General features: G+C 35.4%; 1 protein-coding gene across 1 annotated transcript; it reads right to left on the reverse strand.

Annotated features, from left to right (window-relative positions):
- Positions 1-8,795: 8,795 nt before the first annotated feature.
- Positions 8,796-16,267, reverse strand: LOC129942139 (probable DNA mismatch repair protein Msh6). Its single transcript, XM_056050947.1, has 12 exons — positions 15,795-16,267; positions 15,285-15,730; positions 15,007-15,219; positions 14,753-14,953; positions 14,554-14,688; positions 13,722-14,489; positions 13,493-13,642; positions 10,150-10,449; positions 9,697-10,092; positions 9,301-9,630; positions 9,080-9,235; positions 8,796-9,019 (listed from the first exon to the last, which is right to left on the reverse strand). The coding sequence occupies exons 1-12, from the start codon at positions 16,084-16,086 to the stop codon at positions 8,897-8,899; spliced, it is 3,510 nt and encodes a 1,169-aa protein (XP_055906922.1). The 5' UTR covers positions 16,087-16,267; the 3' UTR covers positions 8,796-8,896.
- Between the last annotated feature and the right edge of the window lie 10,523 nt (positions 16,268-26,790).

Genomic DNA, 26,790 nt, shown 5'->3' on the forward strand with positions numbered 1-26,790 from the left:
TAAATGTTGGGGCTTCAACCGTACTTCTACTCATTGTTAGCATAGTTGCCAGGTATGTGCAAAATGTGGAGTAGAGGCGCATATGTACATACAAAGAATGTACCAATGCAAGTATTAAATGCGTTAATTGTAAGAAAGCTAAAGAAAGACTTAACTAAGATGATATTGGTATAAATCACGATTGTAGAGATAATTGCTGTCGTACACTGCAACGTAAACTAAAACTTGAAAATGAAAAAATAATATATAAGCAATTAAAATCAGCGGTAAAGTGCATTTGCTTTATTATTGGGTGTTTTAGGAAAAAATTAGCGCAATTGGAAGTCATAGTTTCAAAAAATGATTTCGATTTTATTTGTGCCACTGAAACTCATTTGAACATTGAGGACTTTGAAGTAAAACTAAAAAACTTTAAAGTGTTAAGATGTGACAGTATAGCCTTTCATACTGGAGGAGTACTTTTTTTTATTAAACCAGAATGGCTGAAGAAATCGCAAAAATAGACATGGGTAAAATGATTTGGTAGAATTTAAAGGAAAAGTGTGTAAAAACAGTATTAGTATAATTTTAGTGGCTGTTTATAGATCGCCAGACAGAATAAATTCACCAGGTCAAGTTTTTTGTTATTTTTTTAGAGATCAAATTGATGATCTTTGTTGTACTTATGCGGATGTGATCATAATGGGTGATTTTAATATATGATTGGTTTTCAAACAGTACTTTTAAAAGACGAATAAGTGAAAGGATTTCTGATATATCTTTTAAACAAATAGTGACAAAACCTACAAGAATAACTGAAAGTTCGTCTACATTAATAGATTACGTGATAACAAACTATACAAATATAAAAGCCAAAGTAATAAAGGAATTCAAAATCAGTGATCACGAAACGTTATAAATAAATATTGAAACGAATCCTGTTAATAAAAGATGCACTAAACAAATTATTAAAACATTATCATTCGACTTGAACTGATAAATCATGAGCTAACAAATATAGATGTCAATAGTTTAAATGAATCATCAAAGGCATTCAGTGTTAAGTTAAACGAAACTATGAGTAAGATGTTGGTTACACTTTTGTAATAAAGAATAGGAAAGAGGTACTTGATATTATACTTACCTCTGACTCAATCCACAATCTGATTTCAAACAGGCATGTCTCAAAAGAGAATTCCTTTTCTGACCACAGATACATTCAGTTTGAGCTCAAAGATTACAAATACATCTACGGGTTTTCAATCACCGTAATACAAACTGGGAGCAATATAGGGAGGTACTAGCACAACTGCTTGATCGCAACCTTCTTAAAAGCTCCTCCAGTAAAGATGAACTAGACCTTTCGGTGAATCATCTCACCGAAGCCTTTAATGAATCAATGAGAACTTCATGCCCTGTAACCATTTTAAAGGGAAAAAAGAAACCTCATTGGTGGCGTAAAGAATTAGAACCATTCAGAAAGAGCTGTCGCAAACTCTTCAATAGATCTAAGTCCACTAGATCTCCTTTTGACTGGGACTTATACAAACAAGCTCCAAAGCAATTTAAAAAAGAATTAAAAAAGAGTAAGAGGTCTTCTTGGAGAAACTTTTGTGGTAAAATAGAAAATACTTCAGAAGCCTCAAGACTCAGGAAAATTCTCTCAAAAAGTCACACAATACCCAGTGCTTTAAAGACAGAAGCAGCCACGTGGACTATCACAGATGAAGAATCTCTTAATCTGTTATTAGAAACCCACTTTCCAGGTAGATCTAAAATACTCAACTACTTAACATCAGAGTCTCAAGCTTTTACAAGCGATTTAGTTGATCTAATAACGCGGGCAAAGCTAAAATGGGCCATAGACAGCTTTGATCCATATAAATCTACAGGACCAGACGGAATCACTCTGGCCGAACTAGAAAAATGCTCAGACATGATCATTCCACTATTGGAAATCATTCTGACAAGCTGTTTAATGTTGAGATATATTCCCAAAGCCTGGAGAAAGGCAAAAGTAGTCTTCATTTTATTCAGTTACCAGACGATCACAACAGCAATGAATAATCTGAAATTAGATAAATCACTCATAGATCTTATAACTCTCATGCTCAAAAGCAGGGGTGGGATCGGGTAAGGTTATTTGTGATAGGTGACAGTCACAATCAACAAATTTGGTCTGTGTAAGGTGATAGTCACCGGTGACAATCACGATTTGGTGACTTTTTCTGGTGACAGCTCTTTAGTTGTCTTTTTCATTGGAAATTGAATTTTATTTTAAGTTGCTGAAATTTCAAGACAATATGAATGTTTTTGTGCCTTTGATTTTACATTCTGAAAATGCTGAAAATGAAAATATTAATCATAATAGAAATGTCCGACTCTTGAGGATTAGCCTCCGCAATAAAATAAACATTCTTGATCTTCCAACTCCAAAGTAAGTGCGCATATGTGCTATATATGCGGTCAGCACACATTCCCCCTATTCTTCGATTAGCCGTGACTTTAAATTTTCTTGAAGCTGGTGGCTACCAAAGGCAAGTTGGCGCTGACAGGTCAGCTCCAATGGGCCAAAGTACTGTACCCATACTGTGAAATTGTACCCACTTACAATTAAATTTAATTAATGGGCTTCAGAAGCAACAAAAATGTTCTCCTACGAAAAATATCAAATTCCTGAAGGTAGGATTTTGTTTCTTAGTAAAAATAAACTAATTTTGTTACTTGATTTTTATTTTATTATTTGTTTTCTATTAATCGGCTGCATTGATGGGAGTCATATTATGATACCCGCCCTTCGGAAAATGAGCATATGTATATTTCAATAGAAAAGGAAGGCATAGTGTAAACGCTATGATCGTAAGCCAATTTTTTGATTCATTAATTTTTGTTGCCTAGATCTGCAACGAGAATTCTGGCAATAAATGCAAAATATGGCAAGAGTGCTCACGACAGCTTTGTATGGAGACAGAGTGCTCAACGAGAAAAGTTAAATGCTGACTATTGTGCAGGCAGAACATCATCGTGGCTACTTGGTACATCAAAACTTATAATTACATAATAATCGGGATAGCTTCAGATCGGTTTTTGAATACGACCACTGAAATTGTAACAAACGTCAGTGAATTTCTTTTAAAGTGATACCAAATTCTTAACAAAATTTGGTGATCACCTTACACAGACGCAAAAATTAGTTTGATCACTTTTTATGATCACAAAGGTGACAATCAAAAATCACCTTAGCGGATTCCACCCCAGGACAATAACTTCTAACATGAGAAGTTTTACTACCACCAGATCGGTGAATCGAGGCACCCCCCAAGGTGGGGTCCTTTCGCCTCATTTATGGAACATGGTAGTAAACGACCTACATACTTACATCATTGGAAGCAGAGGGTTTCAGGTTGATTACCTTTGCTGACGACGTTGCAATATCTGTATCTGGGAAGCACCCCCAAGTTCTCTCGGAACTCCTACAAAACCTCTTGACATCTTCTTCAAAATGGTGTCAGCCAACTACCATAATCTTGATGGACAGTTGATATCGCCATGGCGAGAAATTACCCGTCCAGGAAAAGTCTCTTGCAATAAAGCCATATTCTCTCGAATTGTGTGGCAGATGGTACATATTCTCCAAGTCGTATTCTTCAATAGCAGTCAAAAAAAAGTCACTTATCATATTATGAGCATAACGCTCCGAATTAACAGTCGTTCCATCATGCGTCGTTTTCGAAGAAGTGAGGTCCAATCAATCCTCCGGGCCAAAGAGCCCACCAAACAGTAATTTTTTTTGGATGTAATGGCCTCTCTTCAATTAATTGAGCATTCTCGGAACCCCAAATACGACAATTTGTTTATTAACATACTCACTGAGTGAGAAATATGCTTAGTCGCTAAAGAAAATTTTGTTCGAAAAATCGCCGTCCACCGCCTGTTGTTTAAGCACCCATTTGACGTATCTACGGCGTTGTGAATGGTCAGCTGGCTTCAGTTGTTGTATGAGTTGGCTTTATATCGTGTAGATCCAAATGCAAAATACGCCATAATGTGCCCTTAGACAGTCCTAGTTCCTGAGAATAACGAGGAATCGATACATTCGGGTCTTCGGCAACATATCCATTTACAACAACGATATTTTCAGTGGTACGAGATAAACGAAGATGCACAGGCCTTAAAATATCTGTAACAAATCTAGTCTCTTCGAAATTCCTCACAATTTTACCAATTGCTTGCGTAGTTCGACGATTAAGTAAACCATAAGAGGAAATGTAAATGTCAGACTTTCAACTGAAAACAAAAAATTGGTTTAACAATTTTTTTTTCCTGGAAACCAGTTTCCTGGAAACGAAGCTGCAGATTTGGCAGCAAAAGAAGAAGCGCTGGTGAAAGAATCGACTACATTTGTAACATTAGAAATTAAATAAATAATAATCAATGGCGAAAACAAATAACGTTATCCAGGAAAAAAAATTGTTTTAATTAAAATTTGCGGGAGATTATTAGATAAATAAATTAGTTGGCGAAACAGTCCGTTGAGATCTAGGGCCCAGTGAATTACATCTCTTAACCATTCCTGTGTTGGGTAATGTTTTCAGGGGTGGAGGTTTAAAGCCGAAAGCGAACCGAATTTGAAAAAGCTCTTTTCATGACATGAATTACACTTGGAGAATGTGTCCATTCCTCGCAAGAGGCAATACCCGTGAAAGAAAAAACTTTAAATGGCATAGGCAGGGATGGAATCCTAATTTCTCTCGCACGACAGTCCAACGCACTTTTTTTTAAATTCAATTTCATTACTTCAATCTTAAAGCTAGAAAAAAAAAATCATAAAACTAGCCTAATTATCCATAACTTACAACTAACTTAATGGTCCCATACGGGCACTCTAAGTTAAACTATAACACTTAATACTAATGCCTTTCGGACTTAAGATCTATTGTACTTCAATTAAATTTTATTTATTTTTGTATTTATCAGAAAATTCGAAACAAATCTAATACCAATATCCTTTTCTATTTAACTTAAAACTTCTTAAAATAAGGTCCTTAAATAAAACTTAAAGCTAACTTAAACGACCTATTCTACCTATTAACTACTTAAAACTAGAACAACCGCAGCAGCAAATCTAACATTTGTTGTTTTTCATTTTTGTATTATTATTTTTAATTATTTTGGTGTGCCACCATGCCTATTCTACTTAGAACTAAACCCTTAAACTATGAAACAAGCCAAGGCTTAAAACACCATCCGACTACCCACTATCAAGTGCCGATTGAAGCCACCAAAACTCCTGCTTCACCCTATCAGTTTGGTCCCGTTCGGACACAGCCCTACTGAACCGAAGGAGCTCTGCTCCGCCTTGTGCCATGATGTCCCGATTGTACGGAACTCGTCTATCCACGGTTCTTCGTCTGACGTGGTAGATTAGCGGAACTGCCAATCTATCTTGTATCAGACCGCATTTGTCTAAAAAGAGGAATGCCTCTGGTGAAATGAAGCCGCTCAAGCGTCCACTTTCAAAATACTCGTCGTTCGGATAGAACGCCCCAAAATTAAATTGTTGGTCGAAGACATAGCTCTTGCAATGTGACCTCGAACGAGTTTTATCACGAAATTGTCAATTCTGTTGATTCGAGCCCCGTTGTATAGGACCTCGTTGGAATAGTAATGCACATAAGAAGATTCGGCTGTTCGATATAAGCCGGTACAGCGTCGTAAACACTGCCGCTCGGACACCCGAAACTTCTCCATCTTGGAAGGGGCAACGTTGAACCACACAGGGCAACCATAAACAATCATTGGTCGTATGAGGGCCATGTTGCAAATTACCTTCACTCTGGGGTCAAGCCGACTGCTAAAAAACAGCAGTTTTGTCAGAGCGAAGGCTCCTCTGGCCCTGGTCAGAGCAGCATTTATATGTCTGTCAAAATATAAATACTGATCTAACCAGATACCAAGGTACTTCACTTCACTTTTGCTCGCCAATGGCTGGCCGGAAGATCAACTAGGACCATCTTGCGCCAATTCTTACACGTATCCCTCGTGGCCCTAGCCAACGGAGTCCGGAACAGAATTGTCTCCGACTTCTAGACATTTATTTTCAGTTGCAAGAGAATTCTAATAACCTCAACCTTTCGGGCCGTTCTGTACGCAGATGTAAATGCTGAAGAGAATCGGCGAATTCACCGCTCCCTGTTGAAGACCATTTTTAATTGAGAATGTTGTGGTAGAAGTTACATTGCCACTTTTGACAACAAACTTTCTACCGTTAAGCATATCATAAAGTATGTACAACAATGGCTTGCTAATGCCAAGCCTGCTTAGTTTTAGGTAAAGACGCTCTAACCATACGGTGTCAAAGGCCTTTTCCAAATCAACCAGAACAGCACCTGTGTATTGTTGTTTTGATTTATTCCATTGGATATCAGAAACGAGTTTAGACGCAGCATGAATTGTGTCATGACCCGCCTTGAACCCGAAGTGTTTATCCGGAATTATTTTGTTGTCCGCAGCCCACTTAGTCAGAGCCCTATTAATGATCTTTTCGAAAACTTTGCTGATGCTCGGAAGAAGGGTTGGAGTTGAACGCCACCTCCACTAGGCTACCGATTAGTTAATAAAAACTGCGGCACAATGCCAACTTAGCAAATGCTCAACACTTTTAAATTTAAATTGCAAATTGAAAAAAGATTAATGTACACTTCTTCACTCGCTGGAAGTCAAATAACGACTGAGTCCAACGCACTAACCATCATGACACGGGTACTACTGTCCAGTGTCTCACCTTTTTCATTACTAAACCCACCGATAGGACTGATATTGAGATTTCTATTCAGCTTGCAGGAAGCAGTTATTAACCTTAGATTACTTAGATTGGCTGCAAATAGCTTATTAATGTAGTTCCCAAGTAGTAGTTTAGCCCGTCGTCGCAGTCTGCGGAGTTTATTTTAAAGCTTCGACGTTTTGGCCTCCTGTTGTAATTTCACACAGCTTTTGATCAATTTTCTTTTACGCTGCAACAGGACTCTTTTCCTGTTAAGGCTGCCTCATTTGCTTAGAAAACTGCTACTTCATTGCCCTGTATTCAATGAACCTTCCCCGGTACCCAATAAAGTGAGACTTTGTTGAACTTTCCAGCAATATTGACATGATTTGCAATATTTGGTATTCAGCCGATTTTTCTGTTGCATAGATTTCCGCCTAGAAGATCCTACCAGACTGTCACGTAGTAGTATTGATAGTAAGCGAGTATTGATACAGACTTCTGGCTATGTATGTCTAAACATACCTTTTGTAAAGGCAAACCGGTTTTGGTGGAAACGGGGGTACAGACACTCTTACGCACCATTGAATACTTCCTTCATCATAGAGAGTTCACTATAGTTGCTTTTCTTGACTTCGAAGGCACTTTTGACAACGTGGACACATCTGCACTAACATCTCTGAGTAAAGAGTTAATTCGCTTGGGGAGTCAATTAATTTCATGCTGACTAGCAAAATAATTAACTCAAAGCTTCGCACAATCCCATCTACGACGCACTGGACACCTTAATCTACTCAATCTACCTAATATACTCACCAAACAAATAGCTGTAACTTTGCTATACGCCTCAAACCTTCATCGCAGTATATTAACTACGACATTGACCATTCTGTAATTCTTAAGTACCATTCACCGTATGAAATTCGACAGAAACGTCCAAATTTCTATGCCCTCGAGATCTTTCTGGGAGGATAGGGTATTCCTAGAAGACGAGTCAGTCCAATTTTACCCAGATCGATCAAAAACAAATGAAGTGTTTAGGGGGAGGTGTGTACTCTAGCGACTGAAATTAAGTCTCCCATTCCATCTTCCCAATCCTTGTAGCGTATTCCAGGCGAAACTTTTGGCGATAAAAGAATTCTTGTCCTGGCTTAAAAAAAAACTGATATCAACACCTGAAATCCGTATTTTCTCAGATAATAAGGCCGCTATCAAATCTCTTGACTCTTGTCTCTACAAACCCTATTACAGTCGATCATATCTAATGGAGATTGCACAACAGTTTAATATTCTCCTTCGCTAGGTGCCGGGCCATAGAGACATTCCAGGAAACTTTAAGGCAGATGAACTCAATGAAGGGAATGGTTTAAACAATTGCTAATGCAAGACGCTATGAAGCAGGTTAACATCACCACGTGTCATGTCACAAAAAACATCTGGCCAACACTAGATTAAAAACGTTCAAGGTGCTTGCTATCTCTAAGCAAATCGCATATTAGCTCCATAATAGGTATCATAACTGTACACTTTCTAATAGGAGAGCACGCCACGCGGCTAGACGGGCTAGACGGGCTAGACGTATTCTCAAATGACTTTTGCAGAAGCTGTATCGACGAGGAAGAGGAGGAAACAATTCTTCATCTTCTCTGTACATGCCCTGCTCTGGCTCGAAAACGATTTAAATCATATCAGCATAATCATCCTCACACGTTTCGTAAGGGACTCAAACTGGTTCTATTGAGCTCAGGAGGAATCCTCAAGATTCATGTGGTATCACAATTTGCCATTAAACTGGCCTAAGTGTGTCCGTTTCCATCTTGGACAGCCCTTTTGACCTAACCTAACCCAGTATACCTGGATTTGTCAACTCCACTCCTAAACCAAAAATATTTAAACCTAACTTTACTGAAAAAGGAAACATTTTCACTTTTACCGCAAAAATTGTTTGTGTCCAAATGTCTGCTTGCCATTAGTATTTCCGGATTTGATGTAAACAAAAACAATATAACTATTAATTAATGAAGAACTTGTTCATGGCTATAAAGAAACCATCTTTACATAGAAACAAAAAAATAATTTATTTCATAACAACATAAAAAAAACACTGGTTACACAATAGGAAAATAATTAAATAGGAAGTTACAAAGTAGTGACTTAATGGACTTTACAAGTATTCAATTGGACAATTAGATTCTTAATAGATGAGGTATCTGCTCCTGCCATAACTTTTGAAGCAATTTTTCTCCTCAAAGCAATTGCTTCAACTTTTTTAGAAAGCTGAAATTATTGATTTAATAAATATTTTAAAAATAAATAAATTATTGAGCAAGTTCATACCTCAAAAGCTCTTTTTATAATCGAATGTGACATTCCCGCCAATTTAGCAGCATTGAAACCATACGATTTTGGACATGCTCCTGATGTGTATTTGTATAAGAAAACAACAGTTTCTTGAGTTGGATCTTCGGTATCTTCATTTTCTACCATGCATGCCTTTAAATATACAAAGAAGTCAGTTAAAATCAATGATGGTAAAAAAAGACCTTTCTTTTTCTCACCATATGGCCCAAGACAACACGATCGTCTTGATGGAAGAAGTCAATCAAATTGTGATAATGTGTAGAGAAGAGTGTCCTACACTTAAGATTCGCCAAAAAGTTAACGACTGAAGCTGCAATGGCGGTACCATCATAAGTTGCAGTTCCACGGCCTAATTCATCAAGAAGAACCAAACTGTTAACTGTAGCATGCTTAAGAATTAATGAAGTCTCATTAAGCTCCACCAGGAATGTACTATGACCAGAAAGAATGTCATCTTGAGCACCCAATCGAGTGAATATTCTATCAACCAGCGATAGTTTACAACTTTGAGCGGGAACGTGACATCCCTTTAAAAAAAAAACACATTCAAATTTGTTTATGTAGGAAAATTAGTTTACAAAAATTTAACTTACAATCTGTGCCATAACCACAAGAAGCCCGATTTGTCTCATCAACGTACTCTTACCTCCCATATTTGGCCCAGTTAGCAGAGACAATGGAGCATTTCCAGATGCTCCTAATACAATACCATTTGGAATATAAGACTCGCTCGCCACACAAGGATGATAACCTTCATCGATTTCAATGAATGGCGTATCAGCATCTTCCACTAATTCCGGAACACATATAAAATTCTGGCATCGAGCATATTCGGCAAGGGAGCATAGGACATCTAAAGTGGACACGTTGTCGAGACATTGTTTCCACAAGTCGTAGTGATTTGAAAATTTCTCAAAGACTCTTCGCGATAAATCACGGAGAACGTTGTTTCTATCATCTTCAGCTTGTTGCATTTGTTTAAGGAAGCTCTAAAACACGTTTTTTGAATAAGGAATGTTTTTGATTTAAAGGTTGATTATTTGTACCTTTGTTTCATCGGTATGGAATCGACGACACGGTTTTGTGCCTTTTTTCTGTCCTTCCAGGAAATAATCTTTACCGGCTTTTCTGGCATGACTTTCGGGAACTTCGAGTTGGAAACGTTTCTTGTCGCTTCCAAAATAACTTAAACGACAGCCAAAGTACTTTTCCTGTTTTACGAGGTATTCTTGTAGTTTCTTATTGATTTCATCGATTCTTGATTCGATATTATCGAACTCGGCATCGACATTCTTCTCGGGAGCTATGACACCTGTCTTGAGAGCCTCTTCGTGGTCAAACGCTTTCTAGAAGAAATACAGTGGTTCGTTTCACATTAGCGAAAATCAACACAAGAATATTGTTATACAAGGTTTTAATTTTTAGCATGAAAATGGGACAGTTTACTTGCTTCACAATATTTATATAAAAGTGTTTTGCAATAGCAAGAACGCCTTTCTTACTTACTGAAGATGGCGCTACAGCCCTGTGTGAACTAGGGCCTTCGCGCTCCAAGTTGGGTGAGGTCACTTTCCACTTGTGCGCGCCACCTGATCCGCGGTCTTCCTCTACTACGCTGTCCTGTGGGTGTGGATCCGAAGACTTTCCGGGCCGGAGCATTGGTTTCCATCCGCTCTACGAGACCCAGCCATCTTAGTAGTTGGACTCTTACCCTTCAAGCTAAGTCTACGTCGCTGTACAGCCCGTACATCTCGTCGTTCCATTTTCTCCTCCACTCCCCTTCGATGCATACGGGACCGTAGATCACACGAAGAACTTTCTTTCGAACCGACTCAAGGTGCTTTCATCCGCTTTTGTCATAGTCCATGCTTCTGCACAATATAGCAGAACGGGGATGATGAGGGTCTTATATAGCGACACTTTGGTCCCTCGAGAGAGGACTTTACCACTCAATTGCTTTCTTAGTCCAAAGAAACAGCGGTTAGCAAGAGTTATTCCGCGTTTGATCTCAGGGCTGGTGTTGTTTTTTGCGTTTACAACGGAGCCGAGGTAGACGAAGTCCTTGACTACCTCAAAGTTACGTCTGTCGATGGTGACGTTTTGACCAAGACGTCGGTGTTGTTTGTTCTTTTTTGAAGACAGCATGTACTTTGTTTTGCCCTCATTAACCGTTAAACCCATTTTTGCCACCTCTGCTTCAATACTCACAAAAGCCCCATTGACATCACGCATCTCCGATTAAGTCAATGTCATCAGCATATGCCAGTAATTGGACAGACTTTGGAAAGATAGTGCCTCTAGTGTTGACGTGTGAGCTCTGCACTATTCTTTCAAGCACGATGTTAAAAAAATCACATGACAGCGCATCACCTTGTCTAAAACCTTTTTTGACATCGAAAGGTTCTGTTAAGTTGTTTCCAACCTTTATGGAGCAGCGTGAATTCTCCATGGATGCGAAACTAGACATGGCTCTATGCAGCTCGTCCCTGTATATGCTGTCATATGCGGCCTTGAAATCGATTAAAAGATGGTGCGTGTCGATTGAGTGTTCTTGGGTTTTTTCCAGGATCAGCCGTAATGTGAATATTTGATTGACTGTGGACTTTCCTGGTCTAAAACCACAATGGTAAGGACCTATCACGTTGTTGACGATGGGCTCTAGACATTCACATATTACGGCAGAGAAGATTTTATAGGCGATGTTAAGTAGACTTATTCCTCTATAGTTGGTGCAGTTAAGAGGGTCTCCTTTTTTCAGGATCGGGCAAACAATACTGAGGTTCCATTCATCGGGCATGTTTTCTTCCGACCATATCTTACAGATAAGTTGGTGCATGCTCCTAACCAACTTATCTCCTAACCAACTTCTTTACTTCGTCTAAGTCGGGAGGACGGGATTGTTGGCTTTCGTCGTCTATGTTGAATGGATCATCATCCTGTCTGACAGCGGAATTCGGTTCGTCGTCGTCGTTATACAGTCTGCAGAAGTGGACCTAACATATTCTCAGCATTGACTGCGGTTCCACTATGATGTTTCCACTTTTGTCTTTGCAGCCTTCGGTTCTAGGTTTATGTACCTGAGAATTTCGTTTCATCTGTTGATAAAACTTTCGAACTACATTCCTGCTTTTAAACCTCTCAACATCTTCGACCGCACGCTTTTCAGCCCTCTCTTTTTCCTTCTGAGAAGTCGGTGTTCCTCTCGCCTTTTCTGCTCATAGAGATCATGAGCAGCTCTCGTCCTTTTACGCATCGCCACCTTGCGTGCCTGTTGTTTGGCTGCATTTGCCTGCCAACCTTCCTCATCAAACCAGGGGTTCCTTGTTGGTGGCTGCTTGAAACCCAGCACATCAGAGGCGGCTTCACTGATTTCAATTACATTGTGTTGGCGGCAGATAACTTTGAGAGAGGTTACTTGTAACTCGGTCGAAAAAGGATTTGGCGATCTCTTGCGATTGTAGCCGTTCACCGTTGTACCTTTTCCTAGCACCCCCCTGTTTTGCCTTGGGTCTGGAAACCCGAAGTGCTGCCTTGGCTACAACGAGGTAGTGGTCCGAGTCGACGTTAGATCCTCGGAAAATTCGGACATCCATGATGCTGAAAGCGTGTCTGGCGTCGATCGCAATATGGTCAATCTGGCTGACGGTAGATTGATCTGGAGAAGTCCAAGTTCCTTTGTGGATGTTGAGGTGTGGAAAACGCGTACTGGCTACCATGACGTTAAGCCGCGCAACTAAATCTATGAGCCTGAATCCGTTGTCGGAAGGGTTGTCTTGCAGGCTGTTCTTCCCGATTATTCCACCAAAGATGTCTTCCCTTCCTAGCTTGGCATTAAAATCACCCAGGACAATTTTAATATCGTAGCTAGGACACTGCTTACATGTTTTGTCTAAGGGCTCGAAAAACATATCTTTGGTGTTGTCGTCTTTCTCTTCTGTGGGGGCGTGCACGCATATCAGGCTAATGTTGCCGGATTAGCCTTGATGCGTATGTTCATGAGGCGCTCATTGATGCACCTATAGCTCAAGACTTCTTGCCTAAGTCTGGCTCCAATGACAAAACCGCATCCAAATAAGCGCTGTTGGTTTTCGTGGTAGCAGTCACCATAGTAAATATCGCAGTTTTTCATCCTCTTTTTGCCCGGCCCATCCCATCGTATTTCCTGAATGGCTGTGATGTCTGCTTTATAGCAGTCTAGGGCCTCCGCTAATTCTTGGGCCGCACGTGGTCTGTTAAGGGACCTAACAATACACGTGCATATCCGAAGTCGTGCACCGTAAACCATTACATTTTTGTGTTGTTTTGAATAACATTTTACGGAATCTTATATATTTTGTTTTCTTGGAGATGCAATATTTTATAAGAAAGAAAAGATATAACAACACTTACTTTGAAAAACTTCAAAACTTTCTTTAAATCGGGAAAACATCCATCGGGTTCCATTTGTGATAAACGCTTAATCAAACTTGACTCACAGTTTTTGAACATCTCTGGAATTTGTTGTACAGCCTCAAATCCTTTTAAAATATTGATGAAATTCTAAAAAACAAAAGAAGAACACCCAAAAAAAAAAAAATTCAAAAGATTTTGAAATAAAAACCACAAAATCCCAACTAACCTGAATCTTTTTCTTGTTATAGATTTTCTCATCAAAGAAAATAGCTCGTCCATCGGGATGTTTCTCAGCCACTAACTTATTTCCAAACATATGCATTTGTGCTAAATATCTCTCAAAATCAGGCAGTGTAGCAAGGAGAGCTCTGGCTTCCTTGAGAACTTCATCGGTAGACATCAAGTCAGATATGGCATTTTGTCGTTCACGAATGATTTCGATGTTACAACTGGGCGAGCAGACCCAATTGTGGAGAAGACGTTTCCCAAACTTCGTACAACACTGATCAAGAGTGCTACAGAGTGAGTGTTCTTCTCCGGTGATTCTAAGATTGGACAACGTTATGGAATCAAGTACCATGTGGTTCTTCATTTGGCTTTGTTTGGCATTGGACTTTGGTGCTTTGGCATTTTCAATGGATTTGTTGATCATGTCTGGTGGAACATATAAGTGATATCGCGCCATTGGCATGATCTTCTCTTCGAGATGACATCGTTTGAGATAGTTGATACAGCCTCCCAGTGCTTTTAATGCCAGCTTATAGTATTCGTTAGGAGTAAGACCCAGATGGTCGCCCTCATCTTGCATTGATTTGATCAAGATTGGCCAATCTTTTCCAGACTTCGTATACAACGTTTCACCTAAATGCTTAAGAGTTTTTTCAGCAGTCCACGACTGACTGCCAGATGGAAGGTATTCTTTGAGAACACCACTGAGTACAGTTCTATAGATTTGTTGGGTGCGGGATGAGAGTGTTTGCTTTTCAGAAACAATCTTAAAACACATACGAATTTTATTAAAAATTTAGTCAAAGATAAAAGCAATAAAAGAAATTTACCAAAACAGGAAAATGATGAGACACTAGAGTTAGGAAACGAGAGCAACTTTTGTCATCTTCGAATTCACCCATATAAAAGTCTCCAATTGAGGTATCAGTGAAACAGATTCCATATTTACTTGTAGGACCTTCATTCTGTTCAAAAATTGTATACAAGGGTTTTGAAAAATTTAAAAATGAAACAAAAGAATTTGCAAACCTTTTCAACAACAGAGAGCATATAGTTTGGCTGATAATTGGGAGTTATTTGGCAGTAATGTGACCCGTAGATCTGAGTTCCTCTGTTCGAGATCTGACAGATTTCTCTCTTCACAACTTTATCGAATTTAGTAGTTTTACCTTGCTTCTTACATCTCTCGGTCATCATGTCTGGGGTTTCTGTTTGTTCGATTCGAGCCACCTTTGAAGGCAAGTTATTAGGATACTTACAAATGAATTCAGTTCAAGACTCACCTTGTAACCTCGTTCTATTAAAGTTGTAGCCATTTTATCGTATGTTCCTTCGGGAGCTCCAGAATGAGCGAATTCTCCTCTCATGTAGCTGAATCCCAGTTCATTTATAGTGACATCAGCATCCATGTGATAGAATTCATAGAATTTACCAACTTTGAAGAACAACACACAATCGTAGTTGTCTTGCTTAAGAACCCACCATTGTCTCATTCCCTTTAAATTGAATGTTTAAAAAGTATTTTGGAATTTTCTTATTGTTGTAATCAAAGGAAATTTACCGGTGTTTGAGAATTAAGAAAACTCTCAGGAACAAATAGTGTTCCAGGATTATAATCTGGATGATCTGGACGTCGACCTTTCTTGTCTTTGATTTTATCTGGCTTAAGGAATTCCAACTTGTTGTGAAGCCAGACAACAGGTTCATCGAGTGTTGAACCGGTGTTGACAATCTCGTCGAGTTTTACTTGGTCTTTCTTTGTTTTTCTAGACGGTTCATCTTGAAGATTCTTTAGCTTTTCCATTAAAACCGTGGGTTTCTCATCATCGACATCCATCTCCTCTTTGGGTTCAATGGTTTTGTGGCCATTTTTGTGACTCGAATCATTATGGTTGTCGTCTTCTTCGTCATCAGATACAATACGTGAAACTTTGGAACGTTTTTTCTTCTGTACAACTATTTCCTCTTGATCTGAATCACTGAAGTCGACTTCCAATTGGCGTTTAACTTTTTAAAGGAAAACAACTTCGCATTGAAATTATATGACAACATGGAAAATATGAGAACTTACTTGGTTTAGTTTCGGTTGAGTCTTCTTCTGTTTTGATTTTAGTGCCATTTTGGGATGATTCTTCAGGTTTTGGTATTTTCTTTGAAGACTTTTGTGGTGAATCCTCAGTTTTTGATGATTTCTTTGAAGACTCACGGGGTGATTCTTCAGTTTTTGGAATTTTCTTTGAAGACTCACGGGGTGATTCTTCAGTTTTTGGAATTTTCTTTGCAGACGTTGCTGGGGATTTGTTGAAATAATTAAATAAGGTATTACCTTTTGGAGTGCCTCCAACACTGGGTCGTTTGGACATGATTGTTAAAGCTGTTTTAAAGTTTTACACAATTTGATCAGTTCAAAATAAGGATGATTTTTGAAATCTCATAGCACTGACACACCACACCGAGTAGACAGACAGTTTAAACAACACTTTTTAAAGGTTTAATTAAAAATCAATTATTTTAAACTTCAAAAGTTGCGATTTTTGGGAAGTGGCGTCGGCGTCGTCCTTTTCACGTCGCGCCAAAATAGATTTGCATGCAAAAAAAGTGCAAGTTAATTTTTTGTTTACTTTTTTAAAATAAAATACCGACTGACAGCCGCCGGTACCGCAATATTTATGACAGTTGCGCAAAAATGAAAACATGCGATGTTTTTTTGTTTACGAACTACCTTATCGATAAATTATGATCCGAAGGTAAGTTCGCACTGTTTAAGATCTTTGGGATAAAAAAATAGTCTTTTTAAGTGAATAATAAATATAGATAACAAAAACGGGATTTTGTGAATGCTATCAGTGACTGCTAACAATAGTTTTTTAAAACGATCTGTTCAGCGTTTTTCGATACTGTCACCTTTTTTTTAAGGTTCACGACCGGATTAGAAGCACGTAGTTTTATATAGCATATTTTTATATAGAATAGTTTTATGTAGAATAGTTGACCTGGTTGCTGTGGATAACGTTTTTTAGGGTATGCGACTATTTACGTCCGCCGGTTTACCTCTGCCAGTTTACCACTGGACAGTGTACCCGCCGCACAGTGGGGCGCCATGTATGGGAGAGCGGACAAAACTCTATAAAATTTAAAGTTATGAACCGATTTTGATGAAATTTTCAGGAATGATAGCGAATAGCAAGACAAATCTGAACAAAAAAATTCCGCTCATTTCCACCCCCACTACAACAGAAAATAGCTTTTTTCGGAGAACTTATATGAAAACAAATATTTGTTTACCATATTTAACGTATGTATATTACGGATAAAATAATAAATAGCGAAAAAAGCATTTTAAAAGCATTGTAAATTACTAAACATTTAGTTGTAGTATGCTTGAAAGTTCTGTGTAAAACAAATGTGTAGGTTTATTTTGTTTGCAATTCCAAGGATAACAGATTGCAATTATAATGATATAGATAGTTGGTGTTTGATTTATTATAAAATAAATTTAAGTAATAAATACAAAATAAAACAAATAATTCAAGTAAATAAAATAAAAACAAATTCATTTAATCTTAATAAGCTATCTTGTCTTAAATAAATTAAATTCAAATTAGTTCAAATAAACTTAATTTGATGTGAGCAAAACTATGAAGTTTTAATGGAAGGTATTTCTGATGAACATTTATTTCTTAAATTCCTGGTACCATTAAAACTTTTTCAAGGAGAAAATGAAAAACGAATTTGGAAAAGTATTCGACCAATCTTAACCCATAATTTACCAGCTCTTCAATTTTCCTTTTCGGAAGAAACTCCGGGAAAAGTTAGAAAAAACAAAGATCATGCAGAAGCTGAAATTCTGAATCTTTGAGAAACTGAAATTCAGTGCAATGCAACTTATCATACAATACCATACCCCACTGACAGCGAAAATAAATAGGAAACTAAAACCCATATACCAAATCGTTTAGAGAAAAATTGGAAAATACTTATTGACATTGTCTAACAAAGAAACTGCAAACTCTTGGAAATAACCAAAATAAACGAAAGCTAATAGCGTATGATAAAAATAACGGTTTGAATTCGACATTTTTTTATAAACCAAAAATTAGTTCGTATTCTGGTCCATATATAGATAGCTTTGAGGATAGGTAAAGAGAAAGAGTTCAAATGCAAAATAATTGTAAGCTAAATAAAAAGGGATGTGTATAAATATAAAACTCTGTTTACCACATTGTCTTATTTTTTCCGACCATCTTTATCATATTGTTAGTACCTACCAAAAAACCCTATTACGAGACACTTTCACTTTCAATTTCAGAAAATTAGAGTAATTTCTACGAAACTTGTTGATATAAATCTGTTAACTGAGTGCTGGTTAATTAAGGTTTTTTTTTACAAAAGCGTCTTTTTACCATATAAGACCGTCAGAACTGGTTAAAAGGCATAAATATAAAATTCCATAATCTAAATTATTAATTCATTGTTTTTTTCTTTTATATGACATCCTAACATAAAATTGCTCTAAAAACCGCATCCGGACGTATCCGGATGAGACTTTTACTGGAAAATGTTGCTGAGACCCTACACTATCTATTGAAAATAGTTTGCAAACAGAGGAAGCAGTTAAAACCTTATGCGAACGAAAAACTCACTGAAATAGAGTGTTTCTTCGTCAAAAAATACCTTATTCAATTTATTTTTCAAAAAATAACATACGGTATTATTTTTCTATTTATTTCAATCATGTTAGCAGAAAAAATTGTTTAAAAATTTCAATTTTCACAATATACTGATCATTTAAGGAATACTAATATTTTATCATACTGGTCTACAATTTTTTTTTTTTTGGAAAAATGGTTTTCATTTTCTGATTCTAAAACCAATTAACTATAAGAAACACCTTTTGTATAAAAAAATCCTACTTTCAGAAAAATAGGTTTTGTCCGCATTTTCCCCACTGTGCGCTGGTTTACCTCTGGACGGTTTACCTCCAGAGCAGGTAAGGTAGCTTGAAATGTGGCTTATTTTGCACACAGGGTGCTTCTTAACGCAAAAGGCGATCTTTCTGCTTCTCTGCGTTTTATATTATTATAGTGCCACTCGACCTTGAGTATATATTTTTTTTTAAATACTCTTACTCATGAATGTTTTTATTGGTAATTTGACTTTTGTCTATTGAATAAGGAGACATTTGAGCTTCGATTGATTAAGTTGTTGATGTGATGAATGGCTTTTTTTTATTGGTAGCCAATTTTGTCCTGAAAAAAACGTTGTATAATTGTAATTGTAATTTATTTATTAGTTTAAAAAACTCTTAATTCTAATTGAAAATTCAGTCTTTAAATTAAGTTATTTTTGATTTAAATACATTCAATAAAGATATTATTTTCACATTACTAGGAAGCATATTGAAAAGTTGAAGACCTTTATATAGTAGGTTGTTTTGGGTCTGAGCGCTTCTGTACAGCGGAAGTCGGAAGTCACCAAGATTTCTCAACAAGTATCTACTGTTGGTTATGTACTCCACATTTCTCTGTAAATATACTGGATATATATTATTTTTGATTTTTAAAATCATGACAAGTATATTGAATTTAAGACGCTGATCAACATTTAGCCATTTCAGAGATAGCAACATTTGATTAATTGGTATCATTCTATCACATTTTAAAATTACTCTCATTGCTTTATTTTGCAAAATTTTATTTTGATTTCCAACGCTACTCATATATAATATCGATGCACAGTAATTGAAATGAGGAAATATAATAGTATTGTAAACTGTCAAAGCACAATTTTGAGAAATATTTTTTCTTATTCTGGTCAAGAAACCTATTTTTTTTAAATTTTGTTACAAAGTTTATTTAAATGAAAATCAAATTTAAGTTTACTGTCAATGAACACTCCTAAATATTTGACTGTGATTACTCTTCAATTGTTTCACCATTTAAGGAAAGGGTTACATTTGACTCTAAGCTATTTATACACATGCACTTGGTTTTGTTGATATTTATTTTTAATTTGTTCTTGCACAACCAATTGTTTGTACCATTCATTTCAAGCTGTATATTCTCCTCACAAAACTCTAAGTTGCGACCACATGTATAAATACGAGTATCATCGGCAAATAAACATACTTTTGAACGTGTTAAACATCTTCCAAAATCATTAATATACAACAAAAATAATAAAACTCCAAGTTCCGCTCCCTGGGGTACACCAATAGACACTTTTTGGGTACTGGAGGTAATATCATCAATCTTAACATTTTGAGTTCTGTCAGTTAAATAACTTTTAAACTACTTCATCTCATTTCCACGAATACCATATTTGTATAATTTTCTCAATTATCTCCCTATCAATGGTTTCAAACGCACGTTTGAGGTCCAAGAAAACAGCCAGAACAGTGTTACCTTTTTCCTTTTCCTTTTTCCACTCATTAATGATCCAGCATATGGAGGTTTCACACGAATGACCACGCCTAAATCCTGATTTCTCTTCACATAAAAGTATATTATTTTCAAAAAAAATTGTAAGTTGGACACAAACTATGTGTTCCAATACCCTTTCGTAGGTCGGTAGCATATTTATTGGTCTCCATTCTTCAGCTGTTTTACCATTTTTGACTTTTTTAACAGGAATGATATCATCATTCTTCCAACTCTCTGGAAAATCTAGATGGTATAAAGACAAATTTATTATTTTAAGCAGTGATGGAAGAATCACATCACTGCAATCTAATAAAATCTTGCAGTTCAAACCTGAGAAATCATTTTTCTTATTCATTTGTTTCACTGCTTCTATAAGATCATTTAAATTGATTTGATTAAACTGGAATATGTCTTCATAGATTGTAATTTCATCCGAATAAGTTAGTTTGGGAATACTTTCGCTAATGTTTACTATACTATCAATAAAATATTGGTTCAACGAGTTGGCTTTATCAATATCAGTTTTTATTTGAACACCATTTATCTCTAGGTCATTTCCGACACTTTTTTCTTCTTTAAGAATATACCTCATCAAAGATTTCCAGAGACCTTTCTGATCACCTGCTTTTTCACTAATTTCCGCTTCTATATAATCATTTTGTGGAAGTGTCATTATTCATTTCATAAAAAATAAAAATAAAAAACAACACAAAAGTAAATGTAAAAACTTTTGAATTAGAAGGCATAGTTTTGAAATAATAAACTACCTTACCTGCTCTGGAGGTAAACCGTACGGAGGTAAACCGGCGGTGGTAAACTGTCCAGAGGTAAACTGGCAGAGGTAAAACGGCGGTGGTAAACTGGCAGAGGTAAACCGGCGGAGGTGAAATGTCCCACTTCGATTTGCAATGCTTCGATTTAATATTTGTGAGCTCAAATTATAATTGAACTATCTGCAACACTGCAGCTGTTGCTCTATTCTTTGTCATGTTACATATTGAAAAAGTAAAATTTACTGTATTTTGCTTACAATAAAATATATTTAACATATACTTTAGGATCACCAACAAGTGGTGGTTATTAAATTGTATCTTATATGAAACGTTTGGAAGTTTCACGTAGCACCATCTATTGAATACTTACTCAATCCAGTCAACAGGTGTTACCATCTGTAAGAATCATTTGGATCTAATAGAAAGTTGTGACTGTCAAATAATAGACAAATAATTTGTAATAAAATAATATTGCGATCATAAATTGAGATGAATGCTATCATATCTTTCGAGTTGGATCAAATTGAAAAGGTGTACAAATTTGATTTAAATCTGTTAAGTACATAGTTAAGGAGTCCACCGCGGACTCGTTATTTGTATATATTAAGAAAAAAAAGATAATAACTAATAATCACTATATTGATTTTTTGCTAAGTTGCGCACTTTTGAAATAAAAAGGAAAATACTTTCATGAAAAATATCTAAGATCCAAGGTCGCTCTACAACGTCAGTTTTTGAAATATATTTTTTTTGAATTTTGAATGAATATAATGAAGAAAAACAAAAATATATAATGCTTTTTGATACTATCTTATATCTTAAAGAAGTATTTTTACTTCTGACGCATAGGAACTACATATATGTAGAGATATTAAACTGTATGTCTGTCTTCGCCCTTTACTAAACAATTTTTTTTTTAGTTTTTAAGACTAAAAAAGTTTAGTTTACATTGTTTTTGTTCAAAAATCGAAGATTCAAACTTTTTCAAAAAATAACCAAAACATTTTTGTTAATTTTTTTCATTTTTTTTCTTAACTTGGCTTCTTTTAATAGAAACAATATTTTGAGTATTACTCCAGAAATATACCCTCAGAGAACCATTATTTTGTTTTGTTCGTATGTTTTCTTAATAACTGATGAACCGATTTCAATATTTTTTTTATATTTGATCTCTCGAAAATGGGAAATAATAAAGATCTTAATAACTTCATACATAAAATATATTTAAACTAAAATTAAAAAAGAGGCTGGGATGCGACCCACACTGATAACTTCCCATCCAGCCTGTCGATTTGTCTTGCTTAAAAGTTTGTCTATATGTACTAGTATCAATTTTACCAAATTTGCGTACTATTTTTTATAGATTTTAATTTTCATGAAAAAAAGGACTGTTGGATTTTTATATAAAAATCACTGAATATCGAAAACAATATTTTCTGTAAAATAAATTAAGTTTGAAGCCAATATTTTTAATTTTTGAAAAGCTATTTGAGTCGAAAGTAAATTTTTACCAAGTTTTAGTTTTTTTTTAGAGTTTTATTTTTTGTAAAAAAACGTCAATTCGATTTTCTTCAAAATTCTATCGAATGTTGAAAAAAATATTTTCTATAAGATAAAATTAGTTTGAAGCCAATATTTTATAGTTTTGAAAAGATATTTGAGTCGAAAATCAATTTTTACCAACTTTTGTTAATTTTTGTTTAGGTATTTAAGTTTTTGTACAAAAACTATCAATTCGATTTTTTTTCAAAATTTTACTAAATGTTAACAACAATATTTTTTGAAAGATAAAAGTGGTTAAAAGCCAAAATCTACAATTTTTAAAAAGATATTTCAGTGCAAAAATCAACTTTTACCAACGTTTAGAAATTTTTTTTAAAGGTTTTTATTTTTTGTAAAAAAAACTGTCAATTAGATTTTTCTCAACATCTTTCAGAATGCTTAAAACAATATTTCTTATAAGATAAAATAAGTTTGAAGTCTAACTTTCAAGTTTTTGAAAAGATATTTGAATCCATATTCAATTTTTACCAACTTTTGTTAGTTTTTGTTCGGTTTTTAATTTTTTATAAAAAAAACTGTCAATTCGATTTTGTTCAAAATTTTACTGAATGTTGACAACAATATTTTTTGAACAATAAAAGTAAATTAAAGCCAATATCTCAAAGTTTTGAAAAGATATTTGAGTCGAAAATCAATTTTTACCAACTTCTATTAATTTTTTTTTTAGGTTTTTATTTTTTGTAAAAAAAACTGTCATTTTTCTCAAAATTTTATTGAATGTTGAAAACATTATTTCTTATAAGATAAAATAAGCTTGAAGCCTTAATTTCATGTTTTTGAAAAGATATTTGAATCGATATTTAATTTTTACGAACTTTGAGTAATGTTTTTTTTTAAATTTTTATTTTTTATAAAAAAAACTGTCAATTCGATTTTTCTCAAAATTTTATCAGATTCCAAAAACATTATTCTCCGTTGCTCAAAATTGTTTTGGAGATAAAATCATATGTTAGTCGTTAAATTTAGGAGGTGACAATTTTTTTTTTTAATTTTTTTGATTTAGAAAAAAAACCGTTTGATAAATTTTTTTTCAAAAAGTATACTTCTTTGAGATCACGTTACAGTTTATTATATAAAATTAAATTCAAGTCTAGTTAACCAAAATTTTCACCTTTTTTTTAAACTGCTATGGTAAAAAAACCACACACGCAATTTTCTTGAGAGCCCTTTCTGCATCTTTCTACCTTATTATCTGTATAACAAAATTTATTTGAAGCTGTTATATCTTCTGGTTCTTGAGCTATGGACGACGAAAAAAACGTCGCGAACGTACGGACGTACGAACGTACGTACACACGCACGCACAGACATCTTTCTAAAAATCTTTTATTTCGACTCTAGGGACCTTGAAACGTCGAGAAATGTCAAAAGTTTCAATTTGACAAATCGGACCCATTACAATAACTTCCTATGGGAAGTTAAAAATGTATAATTTCTTCTGGAATAAATGAAGAGAACGCAACCAACGAGAGTAAGGTTACCCTTTCCCCGGAGATTGCTCTTGACCACCAGAAAAGTCGACCTACTCGCAAACATATCATTGGAAACAGTACCTCCACACTGCTTGAAGGTGTTTCTGTTCCCAAATCTAAATGGTTACATTTGTCTTACCTTGGCACAAATACATCGCCAGATTCTCTTACTTCATTTATTGCCGGTGTGCTTGACATCTCACCAAATCTTATTAAGTGTACTTTGCTTGTAAAGAAAGGTGCTGACACATCTGATTTCTCTTTTATCAACTTTAAAGCTGCAGTTCCGGAGAACTGCATTGATAAAATTATGGATGCTTCGATTTGGCCTACTGGTGTTCGTGTGAGAGAATTTATTCAATTCCCAAAAAACGACGAGCGAGCGAAACCAATAATCTCTTCATAAAAAGTTCAACAACAAAACCTGTTTTCGCTGTTGATGTTCTTGCTGCTGATGTTGTTGCTGTTGCTGATGTTGTTGATGTTGCTGTTGCTAATGTCGTCCATGCCGTTGATGATTTCAACTCAGTTGAGAGATCTCCTGTATTTGACGTTTCACCTGCTGATGTTGTTGTTGTTCCTGCTGCTGATGTTGCGGCCAGGCATGCTGCTGCTGTTACTGCTTTAGACAAATTTTCTCTCTATTATCAGAATGTGGGTGGCATACGCACGAAAACAAATCAATTCTATACATCCGTAGTGGATTGCACACATGATTTGATTGCACTCACGGAAACATGGCTCTATGATGGCTTACTTTCAACAGAATTATTTGATTCAAGTTTTGTCGTCTTCAGAAGAGACCGTAATCCAATATGTACTGGATTCAATAGAGGGGGTGGAGTGCTGGTTGCGGTGAACTCTGAATTTAATAGTAAGGAAATTGAGTTGTCAGACTGCTCGGGTATGATCGAACAAATATGTGTTTGCATTGAACTGTCTATTAGATCTCATGATACAACTTTAAATAAAATTAAAATTTATGTTTTTGTTTCATATATACCTCCTAATTCTGAATTTATTGTTTATAATGCACATGTTAATAATATAAAAAATATTGTTTCTAAATTTGATGATTATTGCTTTGCTGTAGTATTAGGAGATTTTAACCTTTGTAGTATTAAATGGCTTTATTCTCAAGATGATAAATGTTTATTTCCGATTCATGTTTTAAAAGATTTTGAAGCTGTTGTAACTGATACTTTTTCTGCTTTAAATTTATCTCAAGTTAACAATGTTGTAAATGATATAGGTAGAATTTTAGATTTAGTTTATATTCATAATGAGTTTGATGTTTTAATTATTGAAGATGAGAATCCATTATTAAGTAATAGTGTTCATCATAAAGCCTTAAATATAGTATTTAATTTATCAGTTTCGATCTTTATCTGATTCACTATCTATTAATGGAGTTAAATTAGACTTTAATAAGGCCGATTACAATTGCATTAAAAATTATATTCAAAGTTTAGATTGGAATTCTCTTTTGCCTCAATATGAATTGTCTTTGTGCTTTTCTACTTTCATAAATATAGTCCATGATTTGTTTGATAAGTTTATACCTAAGAAGGCTTTGAGACGGGGATCGAATAAACCAGTTTGGTTTTCAAAAGGCTTATTACGCTTAAAAAATGCATTACTTAAGGCTCAAAAAAGAAGCAAAATCAATTCAAATTTTCGAGACAATTATTGTCGTCTGCTTAAGGAATATAATTATTTAAAAAAGTTTTTACATAATAAGTATTTATGGTCCATTGAATCGAAGATCAAAAATGATTCTAAATCGTTTTGGCATTTTTATAATGTAAAAAGGAAATCGGTGGGGATTCCCTCAAATATGAATTACATGGGTAACGTAAGCAGTGATATATCTGAAATCTGTGACATGTTTGCAACTTTTTTTCAATCGAATTTTGTGGCTGATGCCTCTAATCATGATGTTTTGCCAACTTATTCGCAAATAATTGATATGGGTTCTATGTTCATATATGAGAAAGAGGTATATGCTGAACTTTCTAGCTTAGATTGTAGTTTAAGCATGGGACCCGACAATATACCCGCAAAGTTTTTGAAAGAGTGCGCATGTAATTTGTCGAAGCCCTTGTGTTACATATTCAACCTATCTCTTCGAAGTGGTGAGTTTTTGGATACATGGAAATTTTCCTATATTACTCCCATATATAAATCTGGCTCTAAGCAATCTGTGGAAAATTATAGACCCATTGCAAAGTTGCAACTGATTCCAAAGATTTTTGAATCGATTGTGAAGAAGAAAATCTATGAAGTAGTGAAAAATCATATATCGGTTTACCAACATGGTTTTGTTCACGGGCGATCTACTGCAACTAATTTGACTATTTTTGTAAACTTTTGCTTGAATAACATGGAAAACAAACGTCAAACCGATGTAGTTTTCACAGATTTTTCAAAAGCATTTGATAGGGTAAGCCATAAAATTTTATTAAAAAAACTTTCCTTCTTGGGATTTCACTCAACACTCCTTAAATGGTTCAGTAATTACTTATGCAATCGCTCACAGTTTGTAAAAATTGGATCTAAATTATCTTTTAAAATTCATAATTATTCTGGTGTGCCTCAGGGCAGTCACCTTGGACCCTTGTTATTCCTACTCTTTATTAATGATCTTCCTGTAGTGATTAATTGTTCACAATCTCTGATGTTTGCAGATGATGTAAAAATTTTCAAGTCAATCAAGTCAGTTGCTGATTGTTTGGATTTACAAAGAGATATTGATAAATTGAACGAATGGTGTACTATTAACTCCTTGTGCTTAAATACAAATAAATGTGCACTTATGTCTTTTTCAAGGTCCGTCG

The sequence above is a fragment of the Eupeodes corollae genome, chromosome 1 (assembly GCF_945859685.1).
Source record: "Eupeodes corollae chromosome 1, idEupCoro1.1, whole genome shotgun sequence".
NCBI lineage: Eukaryota > Metazoa > Arthropoda > Insecta > Diptera > Syrphidae > Eupeodes > Eupeodes corollae.

Excerpts from the sequence above, each read along its gene's own strand:
- LOC129942139 (XM_056050947.1), bottom strand. The coding sequence starts at position 16,086 with ATGTCCAAACGACCCAGTGTTGGAGGCACTCCAAAAGGTAATACCTTA. Across the intron at positions 14,490-14,553 it reads CTCATCATTTTCCTGTTTTG|ATTGTTTCTGAAAAGCAAAC; the intron begins GTAAATTTCTTT and ends ATGTGTTTTAAG. Across the intron at positions 10,093-10,149 it reads TCCATACCGATGAAACAAAG|AGCTTCCTTAAACAAATGCA; the intron begins GTACAAATAATC and ends AACGTGTTTTAG.